We start from the raw sequence: 20,599 nt of genomic DNA on the forward strand, positions 1-20,599 counted from the left end.
TTGTTTTGTTTGTGTTCATTTATTTCTAATGTGTTTTATTTTTTATTTTTTTCATCTGTCCACAAAGTTATATTAGTCACTACTATGTTAGGTCAGTTTTCCCTCACTGCAATGGCAGTCAACTACACAAGAGCCCAAACCCAGCACGGTCCCTTCAACTCACAAGGATTTGTCATTTTACATAAATACTGGATGTAGGATAAGCTTCTTTGATACCCATTAAAGTCTAATCCTTTCTGCAAAATACTCCAATTCACAATCAGGAGATATAAGGTGCAGTTTGTAAATCACAAGGGAGCAAATTCAAAAACACATGCAAACATGACGGGGCAAACTAGATTTGTGGAGAAATCTTCTCTTTTTGTTCACTTTTTTCCAACTTGAATCAGGGCCAGAGAAACTCGAGGATGCCTGATATCTGTGAAAGTTAAATAGTGAGTTTACTCTTGCTTTGCTAAATAAATGCATGTCTAGTTAGAAACTACTCTATAAAAAATGGAGAAATACACCTTACACATTGAGAATCTTCTTTAAAATGTTCACCAAGACATACAAAAATTACAATTTAGACATACTTTATCTGAAAAATTAGTCTCTGTATTCATCTGCTGGTACACAGAAACAGTCATATGATATAATCTTACTTTTTAAAGGTATATTTTTTAACTTAACAGGTGGTTAGCTAACTTTTAGTATATTTCACAGTTTTTAGATTCATTTTCAATGATACCACAGATATACATGAGCTAAAGTAGGTTTAGCTCGCTGTCAAAGCATCCATTGTGTTTCTCTGATTCCTGCTAAAGTCGGCGAAAACAGTTAAGTTTCTCTAAAATCAAACTGTACCTTCAACACAATAAAAAGATTTTTCTTTCAGTGCAGTAAATTTGGAAAAGGAGTTTGAGTCAAAAGCTGCTTCGACAAAGAGCTTATTTAGAAAATATGCAATCGCTGAGGGACTTTTTCATCATTAGACATCTACAATGATTGGCAGGCCATTTTATTCCCTTCTGCCGGTGGGAGGAGTTGAAGAAACCGTCACTCAAGTTTGTGCTCTCTTAAAAAAAAAAAAGAAAACAAAAAAAACACAACATCTCTAGTGCTATCTGTACAACATTCAACAACACATCTCTTTAGGTTTTTTGTCTTTTTTTCTTGTTTTTAACCATAATGCCAAAACAATAATACTTATCATTATAAGAGCAATTTTTCCATCTCAACGGCATTGAACAAACACCACACAAACTGAAATAAAAATCTAATAAAGGCCTCAATACCAGATAGTACACGTCACCTTCAAGTGGTGCTAGAGATCGACAGCTTATGGATGAGAAGAGGGAGGAAGAGCAAGCATTGGAGGAAAAAGATAGGATGGCTGCTGGGAGAATGAGGGAAGAGAGTGAGAGAGAGAGAGAGAGAGAGAGAGAGGAAATAGGTGAATTATTTAGTTTTCTCAAGTTTCCATCTGCTTTAGTGTCACATCGGACATGTTTTGGCACCTTATGAGATTAAATACAATATTCATTAGTCTTAGACTTGGGCTTTGGTTTACCAAGGGTTAGTGTTAAGACCAGAAGTAGTCTAACCTTACATCTACGGTGATTTTTTTAATTGTGTAAGGGTTAGGTAGTCCATTCTTTGAAGAGTCTAGCCATGCTAGATTGTAACAATAAGGCCTAGTGACCTTGTTTAAGGCCTGACAGGCCAGAGAGAGAAACTGGCAGGAAAACAGCTTCCCGAGAGAAAGAGGTCAGGAGGTAAAGACATGAGAAAAAGATTAGGAAAATGGGCTGATGTGATGAAGAAGAGATGAGAATAGGAAGGAGGGTGGGAGGACAGACAAAAGAGAGGAAGAGAGAGAGTGTGTAGATATAGGCTAAGTGCTTTTGGTGAGTTTTACAAAATACACCAGGAAGTGCTTGAAACAGAAGGCACGGTGGCATTGACAGTAGTTGTTAAGGAGACACCACTAAGGGACTTTCACTACAAAACTCATAAGGTGCTCTAAAAAAAGAACTTAAACACATTAATGCACATTAAAGTGTGGCTGCAGTCATAGAATACCCCATCAGATGTAGTCTCAGTGGATAAATAGTGGCTGTTACCCAGTGTAAGGGGATATTAATACCTCACATTCTTCCTTTTTTTTCATAAATATACCTTCAAGCGCTAATGAGATTTTTTTTTCATTTCAAGCAGTGGATGTCTTTTATGTTACCACAGTAATTACATACTTTGATTCTGAACTTTCTTTAACAACCAGTTCAGTGGTTGGATATTTGATACACAGACCAACTAATCGATCAATTTTTGCTAATCGATGGGGTACGTCTAATGAAACCACACATTTACACATTTAAACTGACAACAGAAAGTGACAACTGCCATTGAAAAAACGTTTGGTCTATTGATAAAGTCGAAATAAAAACAACTACTTTGGGAACTCAAACCTTGCACAGTGCTCTGTATAGACATTCCAACTAGTCTTAGCTCACAAACATTATAATCAATATTACCTATATTGATAACCTTTTTCTGTAAGCATCTCGAAATGAAAATAAACAAAAGTCTGCTTTTTTTCTTGTCTTTACAAAAGCTACACATATTCTACTGGGATGTCTATGCATTTGTTAGTGTTTTAATAATTACTCCTACCATTGTCTTTTCTTTTCTTATAAAAAAGAAGAAGAGAGGGAATCTACTCATCTAAAAGACACCATAACCCAAGAGTACAGTTGGTTTCTCAGATTTAGTCCTGCCTGGCAGCGATACTGCTTCCTTTTTCGTTCTCTACCTTGTATCTTCTCTCCTATGGAGGAAAAAACTGAAAAAATGTTCCTTTTTTGACACAGTTGCGAAGTCTCAGTCTCTTTAAAACAATGTGTCATTGATTGTGTTCAGGGGCTCTAGCTTTACTCCTTCAGCCCTCCAACAAACTCTGTGTTTTGTTCATTTCCGTACATCTATGATGGCCGTGAGTTGCCTCGGCAACCCCAACCCGCATTCGCTACCATTGTAAACACTGAGGTTGAACTGTGACCCCCTTTTTGTCGCTCAGCCAGTGACCTTTCATCACATTATACATTACGCATGTCACCTACTTTTTTTTTCTTTTTTTTTTTGTTCTTTTCAAGCTGAGCCACAAATAGCTACAGTCTGTGTCAAGGACATTAAGCTATGATGTAGCATTTCTTTCACAACTTAACTATTGACAACACCCTAGAAACACTTTTAACAAATATATTGTACTTAAATTGTTTTAAACTGTATATTCAGATAAAATGAATGACCTATCAGAGCCTCAGTGGGCAGGAATACCAGAGACTCTCTTGACAACATACAGGAACAGGCACTAACTGAAAACGAAAAAAATATTACAAAATTTTCGTTCTGTTTTTCTCTAGGACAGTCATTGAGAAACATTTTTCTGACAAACAAGGCAGTGATACATAGTTGAGGGAAAGCACACAGCCTGCAACAGTTACCTCATGCCTTAAATTAAAATCAAATAGCTTAGCTGAGGCTGGCAGCTCCAAACTTTTCTAAACTAAACCTTCCTCCGTGTCTTTTTAGGAGGCTGGAGGTGTTTAACAGTCAGTCAGGAGAGCATCTCTTCACAGCTGGCTTCAACTTGGTCAGTATAGTAGTCAGGGATTTACAGCCCATTATTAGAGAGGAATAAATGCATGACTCTGGAATGATGCAGGATCTTGCCCTTGATCTTTTACACGGTTCTTTCATTTATCAAATTGGAGATCATCTTAAAAATCATCCATCTTGGAGTGAAGCTTGGAAAAAAAAAATAGAAAAAGTGGCCTACAAAATCCTGAAAAGATGCATTCATGCTCTAGTTTTTTTGTTTGCTTTTCTTACAGGAATTTCACTGTATTTTGTGGTGGATCACACAGTCAGAACTCAAGTAGACAGATAAAGTTGGAGGGAACATAACAGTCGTAGTTATTCCCCCCATTTCGTTTTTTTCATAGCCTTCTGAAACATCCGTTTGTCGGGCTTAAGTCTGTCCAAAAATGAAGGTATGAAGAGACAGGACTTCGTTTAACCGTGAACCCATTTTCTCTCTGCGCTGCTTTCTGCCAACTTTTCTTTAATTCTGTGTCAAATGTAGTTGAAAACATTGAGCCTAACTCTCCACATTAAATGGTGTCATTCAGAAACTCTAATCTGTTAGACCCTTTCCTCCTCTCCTGCCGTGCTCAGGGCTGGTGAGAGAGCGAGGGACATCCTCAGATCGTGGTCTTGCGAATCCTCCAGACTGCTGTTCTCCAAATTCTCTTCAAATTCCTCCTCTTGTTCTTCTTTGTCCCCTTCCATCTTCTCCTGGAGTGCCGTACTGTCTCTTACATTCTTTGATACTGAAGCCATGGAGTCTGGGTGGTCGGGAGCGTCGTCCAGATGTTCTGCCGTATGCTCAGAGAGACCATTCAGAGACTGAGCCTGAGCTGAGGACCATTCCTCGAGGGGGGCCTGGGACTCTGCCTCACTCGCATGCCTCCAAATGGTCAGAGGGTCGAGCTCGGCATGATCCATCCGTGGCTTGGTGGCTTTCGGGGCTCCGTCGTCCTCCAAGACAGTCAAAGAGCCTCTTTTGCGTCTGGACTTGCTAGTGTGGTTGACCTGGAGATGCATGGCCATCAGCTCTGCAGACGACGTACGGAAAGGGCAGAACAAACACTGGCTCAGTTTGACCCCTGATGAACTGTCCCCTCCACTATCTCCACCTACTGCTTCCCCAACACTCATGCTTCCATCCTCCTCCATCCCTCCAAGGCCAGGCGAGGTGCGACGAGACAAATCCAGGGGTTCAAACCCGCCCTCTTGAGTTGACGCTACCGGTCCGTCCTTGTCACTCGATGGCTGCACCATTCGGCTTGTAGTAAGGGGCTTACGTCGGGATACTTTAGGGGCCTTTGGTGGAGGAGACTCCCTGATCCAGCCTCCTTCCATTCCGCCTTGGTAAAGCGCCCCCATCACCCCAGACAGATACCTGTACTGGGTCTCCAGGTCGACATCCCTTAGAGCTGCCAAGGCCTTCCGATGCTCCCGCTGGTCTGGAAGCCCCAGGAGCCAGGACTGCTGGCCGGGCCGAGAGGTGGGAGCATCTGTTGGGCTTCGGTTGACCGGGCAGTGGTTGAGCTGGGATCGACGCTGCTTGACCAGGCCAGAGGTACCAGAGGTCAGACTGTTGATAGTGGAGGTGAGACCAGAGGAGGAGGAGTTGGAGGCGACTGACAAGGCGTTGCGTTGCTCCCTGTGGTGCCGCTGCAGGTGATACTTCAGCGAGCCAGACTGAGTACCAGCATAGTCACAGTGGGGGCATTTGTAGGGTCTCTCACCTAGAGAAAATAGGATTAAGGAAATTTAATAGGATAAATGCTTTTAGTCACATGTGGGACATATCAATGCATCATCCTCCAGCTGAATAGAAGTCAGAAAATGGAGGCAGCCACAAAAACATACGCCTTAAGTCCCACCTAGTTTACAGCATTAAATGCAGACCTGAATTTTACTCTTGAATTAGCCTGTACCATAAAAGAAATGTATAAATATAAAGGCTGCCTGGGGAAGCCAAAAATGCATTCAATAATCTAAAACACTACGGCATCTATTATGACACAGCCAGCTGTTATATTTAGCAAGACATACTGTGCACAGCGCCGACTGGGAAATGTAGTTACTCATTTTAAAGGAAGATGGCAGTATTTCATTACTGATTAAAAATGATACAGCTGGGAAACATAAAGAGGGTGATGTTGCGTACTTACAGCAGGAAACATATGAAAAGCATAAATGATCATATTCACATCAACCAAAAACTGATTGCACAACAAGCACACGGCTCTGTTGATGAATGCAGATACATGAACAATTGGGTTTTGTTGCTGAAACAAAAAGTAATGATGGGATGAAAGTCTCAAGGGGCAATTGGATACTCAAGAGAGTAATACTATAATTTAATACCTTCTCTCAAATTACTGACCATGTGGTAATCATTGGATGGCACAGAAGGAGGAGTGTATGAGAAAAATATAAAAGCAATGTGATGTGTTCTGTCAGCTTAAATAGACTTATTGAGTGCATTTTTGGCCAACGTCTCACTGGAAAGACTTGAATGTGCTGCGTTCACCCGTCGCTAGTGATTAGTGGCATCTCAGAAATAGAAGAGGGGGTTTAATTTTGATCAAATACATCAGGCAGTGGCAAATAATAAAAAACTGACAATGACTCGCGCTGATAAAGTCTTATGAATATGGATCATTAATTAAGAATGTGAGTGAGGAGTGCTGCGACAGATCCCAATTTTCATTAAAGTCCTACTCTCACGTCACCAGAAATTTAATATGAGTTTTTTCTGTTTTGTGTTTTTGTGTTAAAAATCTCTGCTGGAAACTGCTGGAGTATCATGTGTCTCTTCTACAGTTACAGAAAGCATTTGAGGTCCATTTCAGAAAAAAACAACACCAGATTCTCGTTTCAAAGACAGAAGGATTAAATGTAAAAATTGTATTATGGGTAACTCTAAGAGCATAAACTACGCAAGAATCCTTTTACACTATTTACAAAAATGCCAAACCATTTTCATTTTGCACAATTTAGGGTTATCCTGATCAAATCAGAGAAAGAAAGACTACAATTTAATTAGTGGAGAAGAAAATAAAATGTTTTTTTGTACCTTTCATCGGGGGTGAGGTTACAGGCTAGTGAGCAAAGTGAGCTTTTTCCCGGTTTTAGTCCCTGGAGCAGCTTGATTTTTCCTCAGAAACTACTGTTAATATACACTCACGCAAGGCACTTAAGCAGAGTTGCTCCAGTGGAGCTGCTCAGTTGCCTGCAGTCGACGGCTATGATTAGCGCTGGTCAGCTCTCTGGGGTGAATGTGTAAAAAAGAAAGCAGTAGCTCTACAAAAGCGAGGATGCTCAATGAGACCTTTCCAGGGACTTATAAAGGTTAAAAAAGTAAATCCGGTTTGTTAAACTCACAGCAGTATCTCACCTGTGTGAACCCTCAGGTGCACTTTGAGATGGTGTGAAGAGCGGAAAGCTTTGCCACAGTAGGGGCAGTCTTTTATCCCTCTACCACGCACTCGCTCCCTGGTGGGAACTGAAGCTATGGAGGACACTGCTGTCAAACCATTTTCTCCTACAAGTGGAGAGAAAGGTAGAAAAAAAAATGTAAAGATAACAGCTGGTGTGCAAGGCCTCAAGAGAGCGTCTAGTTACATAGAAAAGCAGTATGAAAATTATATAGTCTTGCGATAATAACACCATTATGTGAGAACAAACACAACCTGAAAGTCAAAATAGAAAGAAAGCAGATGTGACACCTTTGAAGCTTGAGATGACAGAGTGAAACCCTGTAGCTGCTCCTGCTTGTTGTGATCCACCACTGCTGAGTTTTGATTCCTGTCTCATTTCTCCCATATGTTGGGATCCACCACCATGTAGCTGAGATTCCTGCCTCACTTCTCCTCCTCTTCCTAGCCCCACTTCTCTGCGGCTACCACTCCCCTCCTCTTCGCTGCCACCTCCTTTCTGGGGCCTCTGAGTGTGAACTCGAGCATGAACTACCACCTGCTGCAGGCTGCGGAATAGCTTTCCACAGTCTGGGCATTCCCAAGGGCCTCCTGCTCCTCCGGACTCTTCTCTTGGATCGAGGCCTCCAAGGTAGGCCCTGACTTGGTCGGCCTCTGTGATCCCCGAACTCCGACCTGCTCCTCTCTGGCCTTGATGGTGGCCTCGCTGATGAGGCCTCTGCTGCTGCTGAGCTACTGCCAGGCTGCGAGCCACCAGCTGCCACCAAGTAGCCTGGTCCCCTCCTTCTGAAATGTTTCCTGTAGGCTCACCTGTGCCCCCTCCTCTAGATGTTCCCCCTCCTCTTCCGGGGTCCCCTCCACCTGAACTGCCGATGCCACCACCCCCACCGTTTCCCATTTCTGCCACCTGTGCAACTGCTTGAAGTCTCTCCATGCAGCTGGCCCCACTGCCGTCACTTGGCAAACCAAGATAGCCCAAGATAGCTGACTTGCTCAAGCCCATCCCAATTCTGCCTCCAGTTTCTCTATCTGATCTTCCTTGTCCACCTCTGCTGCCACCTCCTCGCTGAGCCAAAAGGAGGCTTGAGTAGAGGGCGTTGAGAGACTGATTACTAGCAGAGCCTTTAGACAGCTGCTCAGCACCTCCTGGTCCCCCAGGGCCTCCCAAACCAGCCTTCAGTCCAAGCTTGTTGAGATGAACTTTCATGTGGTTTTTGAGGAACCAAGGCTCCTTGAAGCCACGGCCACATACCTGGCACTTATGGTCCAAGGAGTCCTTGTGCTTTCGCATGTGTCCCTTTAGGAACCAAGACTGGGTAAATCGCTGTCCACAAGTATCACAGCGAAATGCTGGCAGTGCAGAGGAGGCGGCCACTGTGGCAGCTGCTGTCATCTGTGGGTTACTTGGTGTTGGGGCTGGGGTATGTGTTGGAGTGGGCACTGGAGTGTCAGGGGTTGCAATGATGGACCTGGAATTGAAGGCTGGTGGCAGAGCAGGTACGTCAGGGGATGGGTGGCACTCCTGCAAGTGAGATGCCAGGCTTTCTTCTTGGCTGGCAGAAAAAGGACAAAGAGTGCATTTATACGGGTTGTGGAGAATGCGGACATGGCGCGCCAACTCCGAAGCCGTGCGGAATTTTCCTTTGCAGGCATGACAGCGAAACGTAGGCGCTATGGAAGTCGATGCACCCTCCCCAGTGGTAGAAGAATAGGGAGAGGTCACAGAAACAGGGTCCTCTGTAAGTGGAGGGGTTAAAGGTGTGCTGTCATCCAGTAAAAAGTTTGGGTTGTGGTCTGTCTGCAGGCCATTATCTAGACCTTGGATCTCACCATTTACATCCTCGTCCTCTGTGAGATGCTGGATGAGAGTACCTGGCAGTAAACGCTGGTTTGAGTGACTTCTGTGATTCGGGATGAAGTCTTTGTGGCTCTGCTGGATTTTGAGGTGCTGCTTTAGGGGAGCTGAGGGGAGTCCAGTCCGGTAGAGGGCTGAAGCTCTGCGGTCTCGGTCGAGACTGTGAGCTCGTGCATGAAGAGACAAAATGCTTTGGAATCTGAATCTCTTCCCACATACGTGACAGGGAAACTTGAGCGCAGGCCCCGATGAAGCTGCTCCAACTCCTGGTAGTGTCCTGGGAACCGTATCCTTCTGGAACAGCTGGAGGTCTAGCTCATCACCGCAGTTTCCACTCTGTCCTGAAGAGAGGGCCAGCTCCAGGGCACCATACCCAAGTAAAGGTGCTGACGGTGTGTCTGGTGGAGAGGAGTCCAAACGGGGACTGCATCCAGCCTCTTGTCCCCCTCCACCTGGGAACAGAGCCACTGCAGGGGTCGGTGATGGAGGAACACCATCCAGCCCTTCCTCGTCATCTTCTTCATCAACATCATGGTGATTGTTATTGTTATCCTCGTGGAGGGGGAAAGGAGAGAGGGGGAAATAAGGCGTCGTGTCTGGGCTCTGAGGGGAGGGTTCGGGGCTGTGAATCGGCAGGACAACGGGGCTGTCAGGTAGAGAGAGCTGGGTGTGAGGAGAGGAGGCCTGGGGGCTGTGGTCCAGAGATGGCAGTGTTGGGGGAGACTGGGGCTGCTCACAAGAAAGAGACAACACACACTCCGGCGGAGAATCCATCCTCTATCACAGAAAGCACAAAGAGAAGGAGAGAGACAGATATTGAGTGGGACTAACAAATTAAGACGAGTTAAAAACCTCTGGAAAAGGTTAAATTTGCATGTTGTGCATAACTGTCTTCAACTGTAACATGACCTTAATCAGCTTTCTAGAATAACCAAAACTTCACATAATCCTTAAGGTATTAGGTTGTATGCGTTAATTTGTGTGTGTGTGTGTGAGTCTGTATGAGAGCAGTAGAGAATTACCAGCAGTGTGTGTGATGCTATGCCATTCTTTAGTGTCTCGGATGAGGGAGGGGACACTTCTATGGCAGCCTGCTCCTTTACTTTTCTGAGGACAAAAACAAGCAAACAAACATAATCAGTGAATGATGTCAAAAGAGCGTTCACTTAAATATCTTATTTGCAATCCAAAATCAAACAATTACTGCACTTGAAGTTTTTGCCAGTTAAGAACACAAAAAGCACATTATTTGAGCTATTGTGTAAAGAAAGATTTTAGGTAAATTAGGAATATCAATATCAGCGTGAGAGCAGAAACTTCTGAAATATGGAGCGATCAACTGCAGGTAGCAGATTTTTGCAAAACAGGATTAAAAGCAATTTGCACTGAGACACTTTGAATGTATATCCTCATCATAAATGCTAATGGCATGGAATCAAACGTGTATTCATTATAGCACTGTTTTGACTGTGTTTTAATGTATTTAACACGAGGCAAATCTCTATTTGATCTTCATTTACTCTTCAGTCTGCGTAGGTGTATGCATTCGCTTGAATGTGTAACAGGTGTGCACCTGTTCTGCCTCCTGCATGTGTTCACAATACACTCCAGCATACTGTTAGCACATATGGGATGATTAGCCGGAGTGTGAATGTGCATCGGTGTGTATCTGTGTGTGTGTGTGTGTGTGTGTGTGTGTGTGTGTGTGTGTGTGTGTGTGTGTGTGTGTGTGTGTGTGTGCGTCAGCATGTGTTCAGGAGTTAAGGGCACCACCACAGGACATGGACTGTCCCAAACAGGATGGGCGCGCAATGTTTTGACTTCCACACACGCCCTTCCTGTACACTCATACAGTAGCAGTTTTTTGCTTAAATCAGGACTGCACACACACACACACACACACACACACTTGTGTAGAGTATGCATGCACTTGAGCACAGCAATATTCGTTAAATCTTCAGCTTGGGTGTGGTGGCATTCACCCCTACATTGCTTAGTCATGATTACTTCTTTAAGTAATTTACAAATGTAAGCTGTACTGTTGTGTTGACTGTGCTGCAACCCCAGATAACAGAGTCAGCTAAAATGTAAAGTGTGATATACAGCATATTGAACACAAGCGTTTTTGGCGAGCACACACCCAAATGTTTTGAGTGCACAGCAGTTTGCATCGGTTCCACTGGATTTATGCACATGGGCTGTTTTTGTCCATCATTTGGTGGAGTTGAGAAGCAGCACAGGCGCCCACAACAAAACAAAAGGTCATAAATCACTGTGGCAAAACAATGGAACATCTGTGTTCGCAGGTGTGTCGCCCGTATTTTTGTTCACATGGCGGTATGGTCACATATGTGTTTATATGATCTGTTGGATTGTGCGGATTTGTGTGTGTGTGTTTGTCACTGAGCCTGGATGACAAAGAGATTCTCATGTAGCCAGTTGACATTTTAGCTCAGCTATGACTCACAGGGATATCACACCATATCAATCACATAAACACACACACTGACACACACCCATAGACACACACACACACACACACACACAGACTCCTTTCTTAATCCACCATTATTGTTCTCTCTCTCCCCGTCTTCCTTTCCCTTCTGTCTTTCTTTCTCTCCCTGATTCATACTTCTCCCATCCCCCTCTCATTCTCTCGCTCCCTCCCTCCGTCTATTATTCACTAATTTTCTTTCATTCTCTCTCCCTCTCTCTCTCTTTTTTTCTCTCCTGCAGTGTTGCCAGTTGGCAGAATGCCAGGGAATGCTGATATCAGCTGGTAGATTGGGCCCTGCCAACATGGCGAAGAGCAAAAATGAGAAAGGAGGCAGACAGAGAGAAAGAAAGAGAGAGACGGAGAGGCATATACAGTGCAGTTACAAACCGGGCAGCATCAAAAAAAAAAAAAAAAAAATTGTCAGATGCCATGTGAATGAAAATGATTTAATTTGATTGCCAACATGGCGTTGAGGGGAAAAGGATGGGAAAAAAACAAAAAGAGACAGGCATGCTGGAACAGAGAAAAGCAGAGAAATCAGAGTAGTGGAGTGGCAGGCTGGGGCATAACATGAAGAGAGAACAACAGATTTAAAAATCATTTGAAAAGTCAACACAGAGAAATATACATCTAGACACAGAGAGAGAGGGAGAGCGGTGCAGAAAGGGGAAAGAAAGAATAAGGCAGAATGGGTATCTAAATGTATCTGCAGCAGTGTTAAGTCTGATGGCATTATCATATGAATATCACCATCACAATGCATTGTTCCACCGTGACGGTGGCTGTCGCCAACCACCGGCCCTGTCATGCCAATAAAGAAAATTTGGATAGATGGAGAGAGGGAGATAAGGAGCAGCAAAGGATGCAGGGAAAGGGGGGGTTGGGGCGACTGAGAGACAGAAATCAGATTGGAGTCAGGTGGAGCAGAAACGCATAAAACCCAGGTGTAAATGAACCAAGAAATGCGCCGCAGAACCAGTCAACTAAAGCACCTCTGTACATGGTCAGAGACACATTTGTTCACATTACAAACAAACGCAATCCATTCCCAATGCGCAAACCGCACTCAGAAATGGCACACAAATGGATTGGTGCAGGTACTCGACGGGATGTCACTTTTAAAGGATGAGTACTCGACAAGGACGCCTGGTAGTTTTGCAGGAGGAGAAGAAATCAGACTTCAAAAGTACATCATGGAAATGCGTATTTAATGTCGGGTGCAGATGTAATCCATGTAAATCATACAGTTAGACTTCACATGAGATACATGTTAACACCCCAAACAAAAAGTATAATACGTTATTATTATTAATAATAATATGTTGAGCTGGATTTTCTAGCACTTGCAGTACTTTTTTTCCCCAGCTTTTTCATTGACCCTGAAATTTGCAGTGTTCTTGATGGGGTGTAATGACATTGCAATTCACCCGGTAATGACAGCTTAAAGCACATCGTTGCCGTGTTAAGCCTTGCCATGATGTTGTCATTACAGTAATTGCAGTGTAACTTTGTGGGCCCTGAGATAACTGATTTCAAGTACTGAATTACCTTCACTCGAAATGAGTTTTTATCACCGAGATCAGCATGCTGGCTTTCTTTTTTTAGCCCCCCGCTCTATGAAAAAATAAAGGAAAATCTGCATTGTTTAAATACTGATAACTACTCCTCCACTTGTGTCAGAAGGTGTGCAGAGGAGGAGGGGGGTTGCTGAGTCATACCTCACATCCCTGATAAATAGTTGCCAAGGGAGTAGGAGCACAATATGTTCAGACAAGTTTATTTTTGGGGGGTTTTGATGTCACTGTGTAAATATCCACACTGTGGTAGTTTTTATAGTGAAGCCAGTTAGTGCAGGTTTGTACACGCCGGCAAGCTGCGCATCGTAATTGTAAATATCAGGGTGTGAACACCTTTCATTTAGTGTTTTTAACGGTGTGTGTGGGCAGGAAGTGCAATATCTGCTCAGCTTTACATTAATGAGTTTAAATGTGAGTCACAGCTTGACAATACTTGCAATTTCTGATCGCAGAAGCATAACTGAGACTGTGAGCTCTTAAGTAGCTCCATGTCAGTATTTCCTGCTTGCCTGTTGAAATTCAGTGTTTTCTTCTTTCGCAACCTTTTGTGACCCAAGGGGATCTTGAACCCGAGGGCTTGTAACCGTTGGCCTGTAGGAACAACCACCTTTGTGTTGTTTTTGTGTGTGAGCGATATGTGTGGCTTCTTCGCATGTCCTCCTCCAAAAAAACTAAAGGCATCTCCGAGGTCTCAGGCCTGGGCCGGGCCTTAGGGCATCAAGCACAGAGCAGATCTGGAGGCTGTGTATGTCTCAGAATCCTTACTTCTTCTTTCTGAAGCGAGCTGAGGTGTCCTTTGGGGATAAGAAGACTGACCACAAAAAATGTGTGTGAAAGCAAAGCTGAGTGACTGAGAGAGGAAGAGAGGAGAGTCCGCTCTCTGTGCGGTACAGTATAATTTGGCGCTGTGGTTTTTATCGCCTGGTCACGTGGCGAACTTCCCCACAGACGGTATTCATTTCCTTTACTTCACCTTTCCCTGAACCCCCAGCTTCACTCCAACTTTGCCTGGCTCGCGCTCTCCCTCTTCCCTCATCTTCAGCCCCAACAGTGATAACGGTGTGAAAGTCTCCCAATGCGTCTCCACCACTAACTGTAAAGATGCGACTTGTGGATTGGTTGTAAAAAGAAGTGCTATCTTTTGTGCCTCATTTTGGTCTGAGAGTGAAAGTAAAGCAGGTATCAAATGGTGCATTTCTGCGCTGAAAATACGTGTTTGTCAAATGGCAAAAGACTGACACGTGGCTGACCATTTAGAAAGATCTTTAAGGAGGAAGATGAAGAAAAAGTTGTAAGAAAGGGATGCATTCCAATGCTCTGTCCTTATGTCTTCCATCCATCTTTTGCTAAATCTGGTTAAACCTCCTAAGAAAGATTTGGTGAAAAGGTGAGACAGAATTTCCTGCCTCTGTGATGTATTTTCCACACCACTTCTGCTACTGCTTCTCACTCTTTATTTCCTCCTGTCTAACGTTACCACTTCATTTCTCCTCCTCTACCTCTCCATCGCCTCTCAAGCTTTTGCGTCTTCTCTTTCTGAATGAATTCCTCCTTCAGCGGAGAACGTGAGCTGACACTTAGTCGCAGTTGCAGAGCGCCGAACTGGGAGCGTCACGGCAGTGCCAGATCTGAGCGAGCGAATCTGAACATTGGAAACATCACAGCATCTCGGCAGAGAGACGAGAGTCTCGCTCCAAGTCATACAGGCCGTGCTGTGTCTAAACCAATGAGTGGAAGTGCTGACTGACTCGTCTGATTTAGGATTACAAGACTGAAGCCTTAAAAGAAGAATTGGTTGGAGCATGCAAATCACTGGATGTGTTCTTCCTGAAAGGCTTATCGTTGCACACTGACGATCACCTGCTGGGGTTGAGAGAAAAGAAGCAAAAGAAGGGAGCAAACCATGCATCCCACAGGTGAAACAAACACCTACCTGAGGATTTTTAGTCTAATCATGAGTCCAAATCTGTTCTGATGACTGCCAATCAAACAATAAATGTTCAGTGACTTGAATCCTAATTGGATTTTTTTGAAAGTCTTAATGGCGGGTTCAAAAACCTGCCTTCCATCAGCAACACCCCCTCCTCTACAGTGTCCTTGAGCAAGACACCCACCACCCACAGGCTCCAGGGATGCTGACCCCACACTGTGACCTCCTTGTGGAATTTGTGTATCACATATATCAGACATGTGAACACCTAGAAGAGCATTACTTTAGAGAAAATAGTAAAATAGTAATGGCTTGATTCTTTATTCACCCTGGGGAAATTTGCTGAGAATGTGTTCTCTTTCTCAGTAACACCTTGCTTGAAACACATTCAGCTACACTATAAATATACAGCAGATATATATGGGAGGTGTCAATACTTAAATCGACATCTCGGTGTAATTCGGGGTAATGTTCCATGCTCAAGGGCACCTTGACAATAAGTACAGGCTGGAAAGTAACTTTTCCTGACAAAGGATGAGCCTAAAGGTGGGGATAACTTGAAAAAGAGACATTTGGTGCCATATGTGTGAAAACTAAAGGTCGGCCCAGTGAGGGTGATGCAATAATAATGCAGACTTTTGGACAGACTTTCCTGGAAGGCATTTGATGTGTTGCACCTCATTTAACAAGCAACAGACTGTTGTGCAATAAAGAAAAAAAAAACTTGAGGGAGCAGCTGATCAATGTGAAACAGATCATTGAATTGTTGGTTTTGGAAAGTTACAAAATCTGTCTTTGGACGATCATGCCACTCTTTTAAATTCTATCAGTCCTTCCTACTGATACTGTGACCTGCTTCCTAAAATTAACATGAGATTTACAGCACAAAAATGCACAGGATTGAAACCTAACTGTCTACACGTCCACTCCTACTGCGAAAAACTGAACTGCAAACTCAATACAAGTGGCAAAAGTGGCATACTATTTAAGTAAGACCCTAATGCTCCAGATACACGCTAATCCCGAGCAGCCAGCAGAACTCTCAACAGTCTCAAAATGTCACAATGCAGTAGATTCTCCCTAACTGAGGGCAAGCAGGTGCCTCTCCCGCAGCGCACTAATGACCCAATTATATCAATCAGAAGCCTTGATTGGTGCTACACTCCTCTCCTTTTTACTCTCTCTCCCTCTGTCTCTTTCTCCCTCACATACAATCTCGTTCCCAAGAGCCACCTGGATGGGGTGTATGTGCCCCTTCAAGTACAGTACTGTACGTACAAAGATGGGAAGTAGGCGGCATTGATGGAGGCGGAGGAGGAGGAGGATACTACTTGAACACAACAAGCAGACAGAGGTCTGAATGAAGCAAAACCATTAGACCCTTTTTAATGCTGGGCCAGTGTTTCATATTCATTAGTACAGCTGGTTTCTGGTGAGTATCTGCGAGGCTTTAACATGAAATCATTATGCTATATCCAAATGCAGACAACCTGTAGAGGCTGCCTGCGTTTGGATACAGGTATTTAGTTTTTTAGCAGAAACAATTAAATGTTTATGGATTAAAAACATGAGAAAATTGCCTCTTGGAAAGGAAAATTTTGACAAAATATAGTGCAGCTTTTTTTTTTTTTTTAACAAGAGGATTTTTAAAGTTAATATGCATGAAGCTTTTAAAAAAAATCCCCAAATTATAAAAAAAGATAAGTAAATAGAGTTTAAGGACCCCCTCCAAAACATCCCTGATTATAGGACAAGCAATGTCAACCTACTTCCACTATGCACACGCTCTCCAGAGTGTGACATTTTGGGTGGATATAAAAATAGGGCATTTCAGGATCCCTAAACATATTCCATTGGATATAGAAAAGGCGACGGGAGTGTCTTTGGTCAACCCAGATGACATGTCTGCGCCTTATCTCAAGAGGAATTTCCTCCTCGCCCCTATGATGTGCGTCAATAACGTGCAACCATTTTCAGTACGCTCTTTCCCCTCTTCTCTCTCGCGGCCATCTCAATTAGAGGCACATTAATGAAATAAATAACCATCAACAAACAATGCACTAATAAACAGCCCCACTAAAAAATGAGATTAACCCCGGCCACAGATGCTATCCGCGCACAATTCCGCTCCCAAAAAACGCGACTGAAAAGCGTAAACAGTGCAGGATGTAGTTTGGAGAAGTCGGGGGTGGCGTGTGTGTGTCATGTCAGCCTATCTATCGCTCTCTCCCCTGCTCCATTTTGTTCTTAAATTTTCTATACAAAAGATTAAGGGAGGGGAAAAGACGAGTGAGCGAGCAGGGAGAGGACGGGAGGAGAGAGGAGGAGGAGAAAAAAAAAGTGCCATCATGGATTTCATCTTGAATCCTCTGCCAATCTCCCACCGACATCCCCAAAAAAGCGACACCGTGTCCAAAAAAAAAAAAGAAACGCACATTTTAGAAACCCGGAGATGGAAAGTTATCTTTACAGAATGCAATTACGCGTTTTGCACACACACACTCGTGCTACATGGCACACTTGCTATGCTACTTTCTGAGCTTCTACACGCAGGAGGTGATGTTAGGACAACTAAACGCCTTGTAGTAAACATTGTAGTAAAAGGTGGCGAAAGTATAACCTTGTATAAAACACTATCGCCGCCGCCGGATGCGTTATTTCCCCATTTTACGCACATGAAAGTGGCGGTGCTTATCTCGAAAACAACGCACTCCACAAAGCCCCTAATGTGTCCAACAAAAGAATTAGTCAAGCTAATCGCATCTACCTACAAATTAGTGAATCAACTTGCTCACACGCGATGTAAAAGATCCACTTTTACGCTTGGACAATATGTCTGCGGCTTATCGAAATCCTCGCTTCAACGAGAACTTGTCCCTCTTTTTTTTTTTTTTTTTTTACTTTTTTTTGTTCTTTTTTGGTCGAAGAGGTTAAAAGGAATAAAGAGCTGCCCAAACATTTCCAAACTGGATATGGAATAAGTGCCAGCTTACGGAGCAACTTGGTTTGAAGTTCTAAAAATCCGTGCTTCGGGGACTTTTAGTGCACTTGCAACCGTGTTAAAGTCGCATGTAAATTCAGGGTGACTTACCGAATCGAGTTGTTGTAACTGTTACACCGAGTGTTCTCAGAAAAACGGCGCATTTTTCCGGTTTTTTTGGCCGTTATTTGTTGCGTGTTTTTGTCATGTCACGGCTACACACACGGCAGACGAGACAGCGTAGCTACATACATGCATACATGCATGTCGTGGCGCACATACAAGCCGGCTTTTACATACATGACACACACGTAAAGTGGGTCCGGAGCGCGCGGACACATACATGCTTCATGCCAATCACACGTACACGCGCGCGCACAAACACGAGAGGAGAAAAAAAAAAAAAACAGCGAAGAAATAAAATAAGTACTCAGTTTGGCCATTAATCTCGCTGGAGAAGAAGAAGAAAAGGCGCAGTAAATAATATTTTCTCTTTTTTTGGGAAATGTTTCACCCTCCTTCTTCCTGCCAGCACGCACAAAAGTGCACACATGTAAACATTAGAGGTAGGTAAAAAATGAAAGTAGATAAATGAAGATATAGGATATATGTTGAAAGTAAAGACTCAGTGTACTTACGGGAGAGGCGGCGAGGAGATTAATGACACGACACGTCATGATTACGTTTCACTTGAATTAAATACATTACGAGTTGGGAAAAAAATGGAAATCAGGGTTGTATACAAGCATACGCCGTTTCCCCCTCCCTCCTCCCTCCGTTTGGTCACCCTCTCCTCCTCTCTCTCTTTCACTCTCCTCCTCCTTCTCCTCCATCTCCCTTTCTTTTCCTTCTCCCCCCTTATTCCCTCCTTTCTTCTTCTTTTTTTCTCCCCCCATTTATTGTACAGAAGTGAGTGCAAAAAAAAAAAGAAAAAAGAGGAGAAAGTGGGAGGGAGAGTGATGTAGGTTGGAAATGTTAATTATAATCTCAGCACGGGCACCATTTTACAACGCTGTCATCTCTTCACATTTGTATCCTAAATATGGCATCTGGGGTGGCGGGTAGATGACACTTTTTTTCATTTTTTTTGAAGATTGGGAGAAGAAGAAAGTTTCACACCAATTCCAGTGATGACAGAGGTGAGAGAGTGGGGGGGGAGTAGATGTTGTGGTGAGGCTGCACCCCGGAAGCACATGGCCACGATGGGGAGAAACAAAAGTACAACATTTTTTTATTATTTTTTTTGTGGGATGTGGGGTTCCCAACATAAGGCTGGGTGGTCGGTAGGAGTCCCTCAGGAGGGTTTCCAAAGGGATCCCCAGCGAAAATAGCAGCACTGGAAAGCTGAAAGTTCAGAAGCAGCACTTTGTTCAAAATGTGCAGGTCAGGAGCAAGGTTTCTAAAGCATAAAAGGTACTAATACTGAATGATTACCTCTGTTTGAGTTACATACATCTCATAAGGCACACCTTTAGTACACTTCTTTCAGTTGTCGATTGGCAAGTCGTAGCAGCTGCACATCTCCACCCCACGTACCGACATCAATACAATTTGCATAAATAAGCCACTGCATCATCCTATTTGTTCTGTCATGGATGGGATGCAGTTTACTGGTACTTCCCTGTCTTAAAATGTTTAATTTTATATGACATGTACATGTCTCAGGCCAGAAATCGTGTTTTTTTCCGCTTTCAGTTATCTCAAAGTCTCACATTAGCTTAAAAAACAGTGTATTGCACATTTTCTTGGGGTTTTTGTGACCCTAAGAGCAACTATGAACTCACAACAACCAAATCTTCCAAGGCCAATGTCTTATCTCATGATTTTAACAAAAATCTGCACAAAACTTTAGCGGATTCTACCTAGTTTTTGCTAAGTTGAGTAGCAGGTGCACATCTCCAAGTCGTGCACAAATATCAATAGAATTTGCATAAGCACATCTCTGCCTCATCCTGCTGGTTCTGTCATGGATGAGATGCAGTTTAGAGGAGCTGCTCTATCTAAAAAAGGTTTATTTTATAAGACATGAATGTGTCCCAGACCAGAAACTGTTTTTCCTGCTCCCAGGTTCCCCTCAAAGTTTATTTCTGCCTTCAAAAAATTGTGTATTGTACATTTTGCTTGTTAAAACAACCAGGTGTAGTTCAGATTAATGATTTACTTAAAATAAATAGCCGTTATTAAGCTTTATGGTGGATTGGATGCATGTTAAATTTAGGTTTGCAAAGATGCTACAAGGTGCTTTTGATGAAACTGACAGCAAGAATAAATTCACAACAACACATCCTCCACCAATGGAGGTCAAGGCCAATGTAGTACCTCTCAATTTTAACAATAATGTTCTGGATCCACACCAAAATTTCCACCTGTGGCCATGTTCCACCTCCCCAGCTTGGTAGTTTTTGTTAAATTGCACTGCATTTGCACATCTCCAACCCATCTCCCAGCATCAATACAATTTGCATAAGCAAGATTTGCATCATCCTATTTGTCTTGTCCTGGATGGGATGCAGTTTAGTGATTCTCTCTTATCTAAAAATTTTTAATTTTATATGACATGTGCGTGTCCCAGGCCAGAAGCTGTATTTTTTCTCTTCCTTCTGATAGGCAGAAGCCTGTCTGGTGCCTTTTAAAGTCATTCGCCGGCTTGAAAAATTGATGTATTTTGTACATTTTCTTCTTCAGAGTGACTGGAAGTGTCAAAAAAT

General features: G+C 43.3%; 1 protein-coding gene across 1 annotated transcript; it reads right to left on the reverse strand.

Moving 5' to 3' along the window:
- znf219 (zinc finger protein 219) lies at nucleotides 1-18,686 on the reverse strand. Its single transcript, XM_023282500.3, has 5 exons — nucleotides 18,530-18,686; nucleotides 9,930-10,014; nucleotides 7,344-9,684; nucleotides 7,013-7,159; nucleotides 1-5,354 (listed from the first exon to the last, which is right to left on the reverse strand). Exons 3-5 carry the CDS (start codon nucleotides 9,679-9,681, stop codon nucleotides 4,186-4,188), a joined length of 3,654 nt encoding a protein of 1,217 aa, XP_023138268.2. The 5' UTR covers nucleotides 9,682-9,684; nucleotides 9,930-10,014; nucleotides 18,530-18,686; the 3' UTR covers nucleotides 1-4,185.
- Nucleotides 18,687-20,599: the final 1,913 nt, after the last annotated feature.

Source organism: Amphiprion ocellaris, chromosome 23 (assembly GCF_022539595.1).
Source record: "Amphiprion ocellaris isolate individual 3 ecotype Okinawa chromosome 23, ASM2253959v1, whole genome shotgun sequence".
Classification (NCBI taxonomy): domain Eukaryota; kingdom Metazoa; phylum Chordata; class Actinopteri; family Pomacentridae; genus Amphiprion; species Amphiprion ocellaris.

What these genes read in the sequence shown, in the direction of transcription:
- znf219 (XM_023282500.3), bottom strand. Translation starts at nt 9,681, where the DNA reads ATGGATTCTCCGCCGGAGTGTGTGTTGTCTCTTTCTTGTGAGCAGCCC. An exon ending in TGTCATCTCAAGCTTCAAAG is followed by an intron (nt 7,160 to 7,343) that starts GTGTCACATCTG and finishes CTCCACTTGTAG; the next exon opens with GAGAAAATGGTTTGACAGCA. An exon ending in GCACCTGAGGGTTCACACAG is followed by an intron (nt 5,355 to 7,012) that starts GTGAGATACTGC and finishes TATTTTCTCTAG; the next exon opens with GTGAGAGACCCTACAAATGC.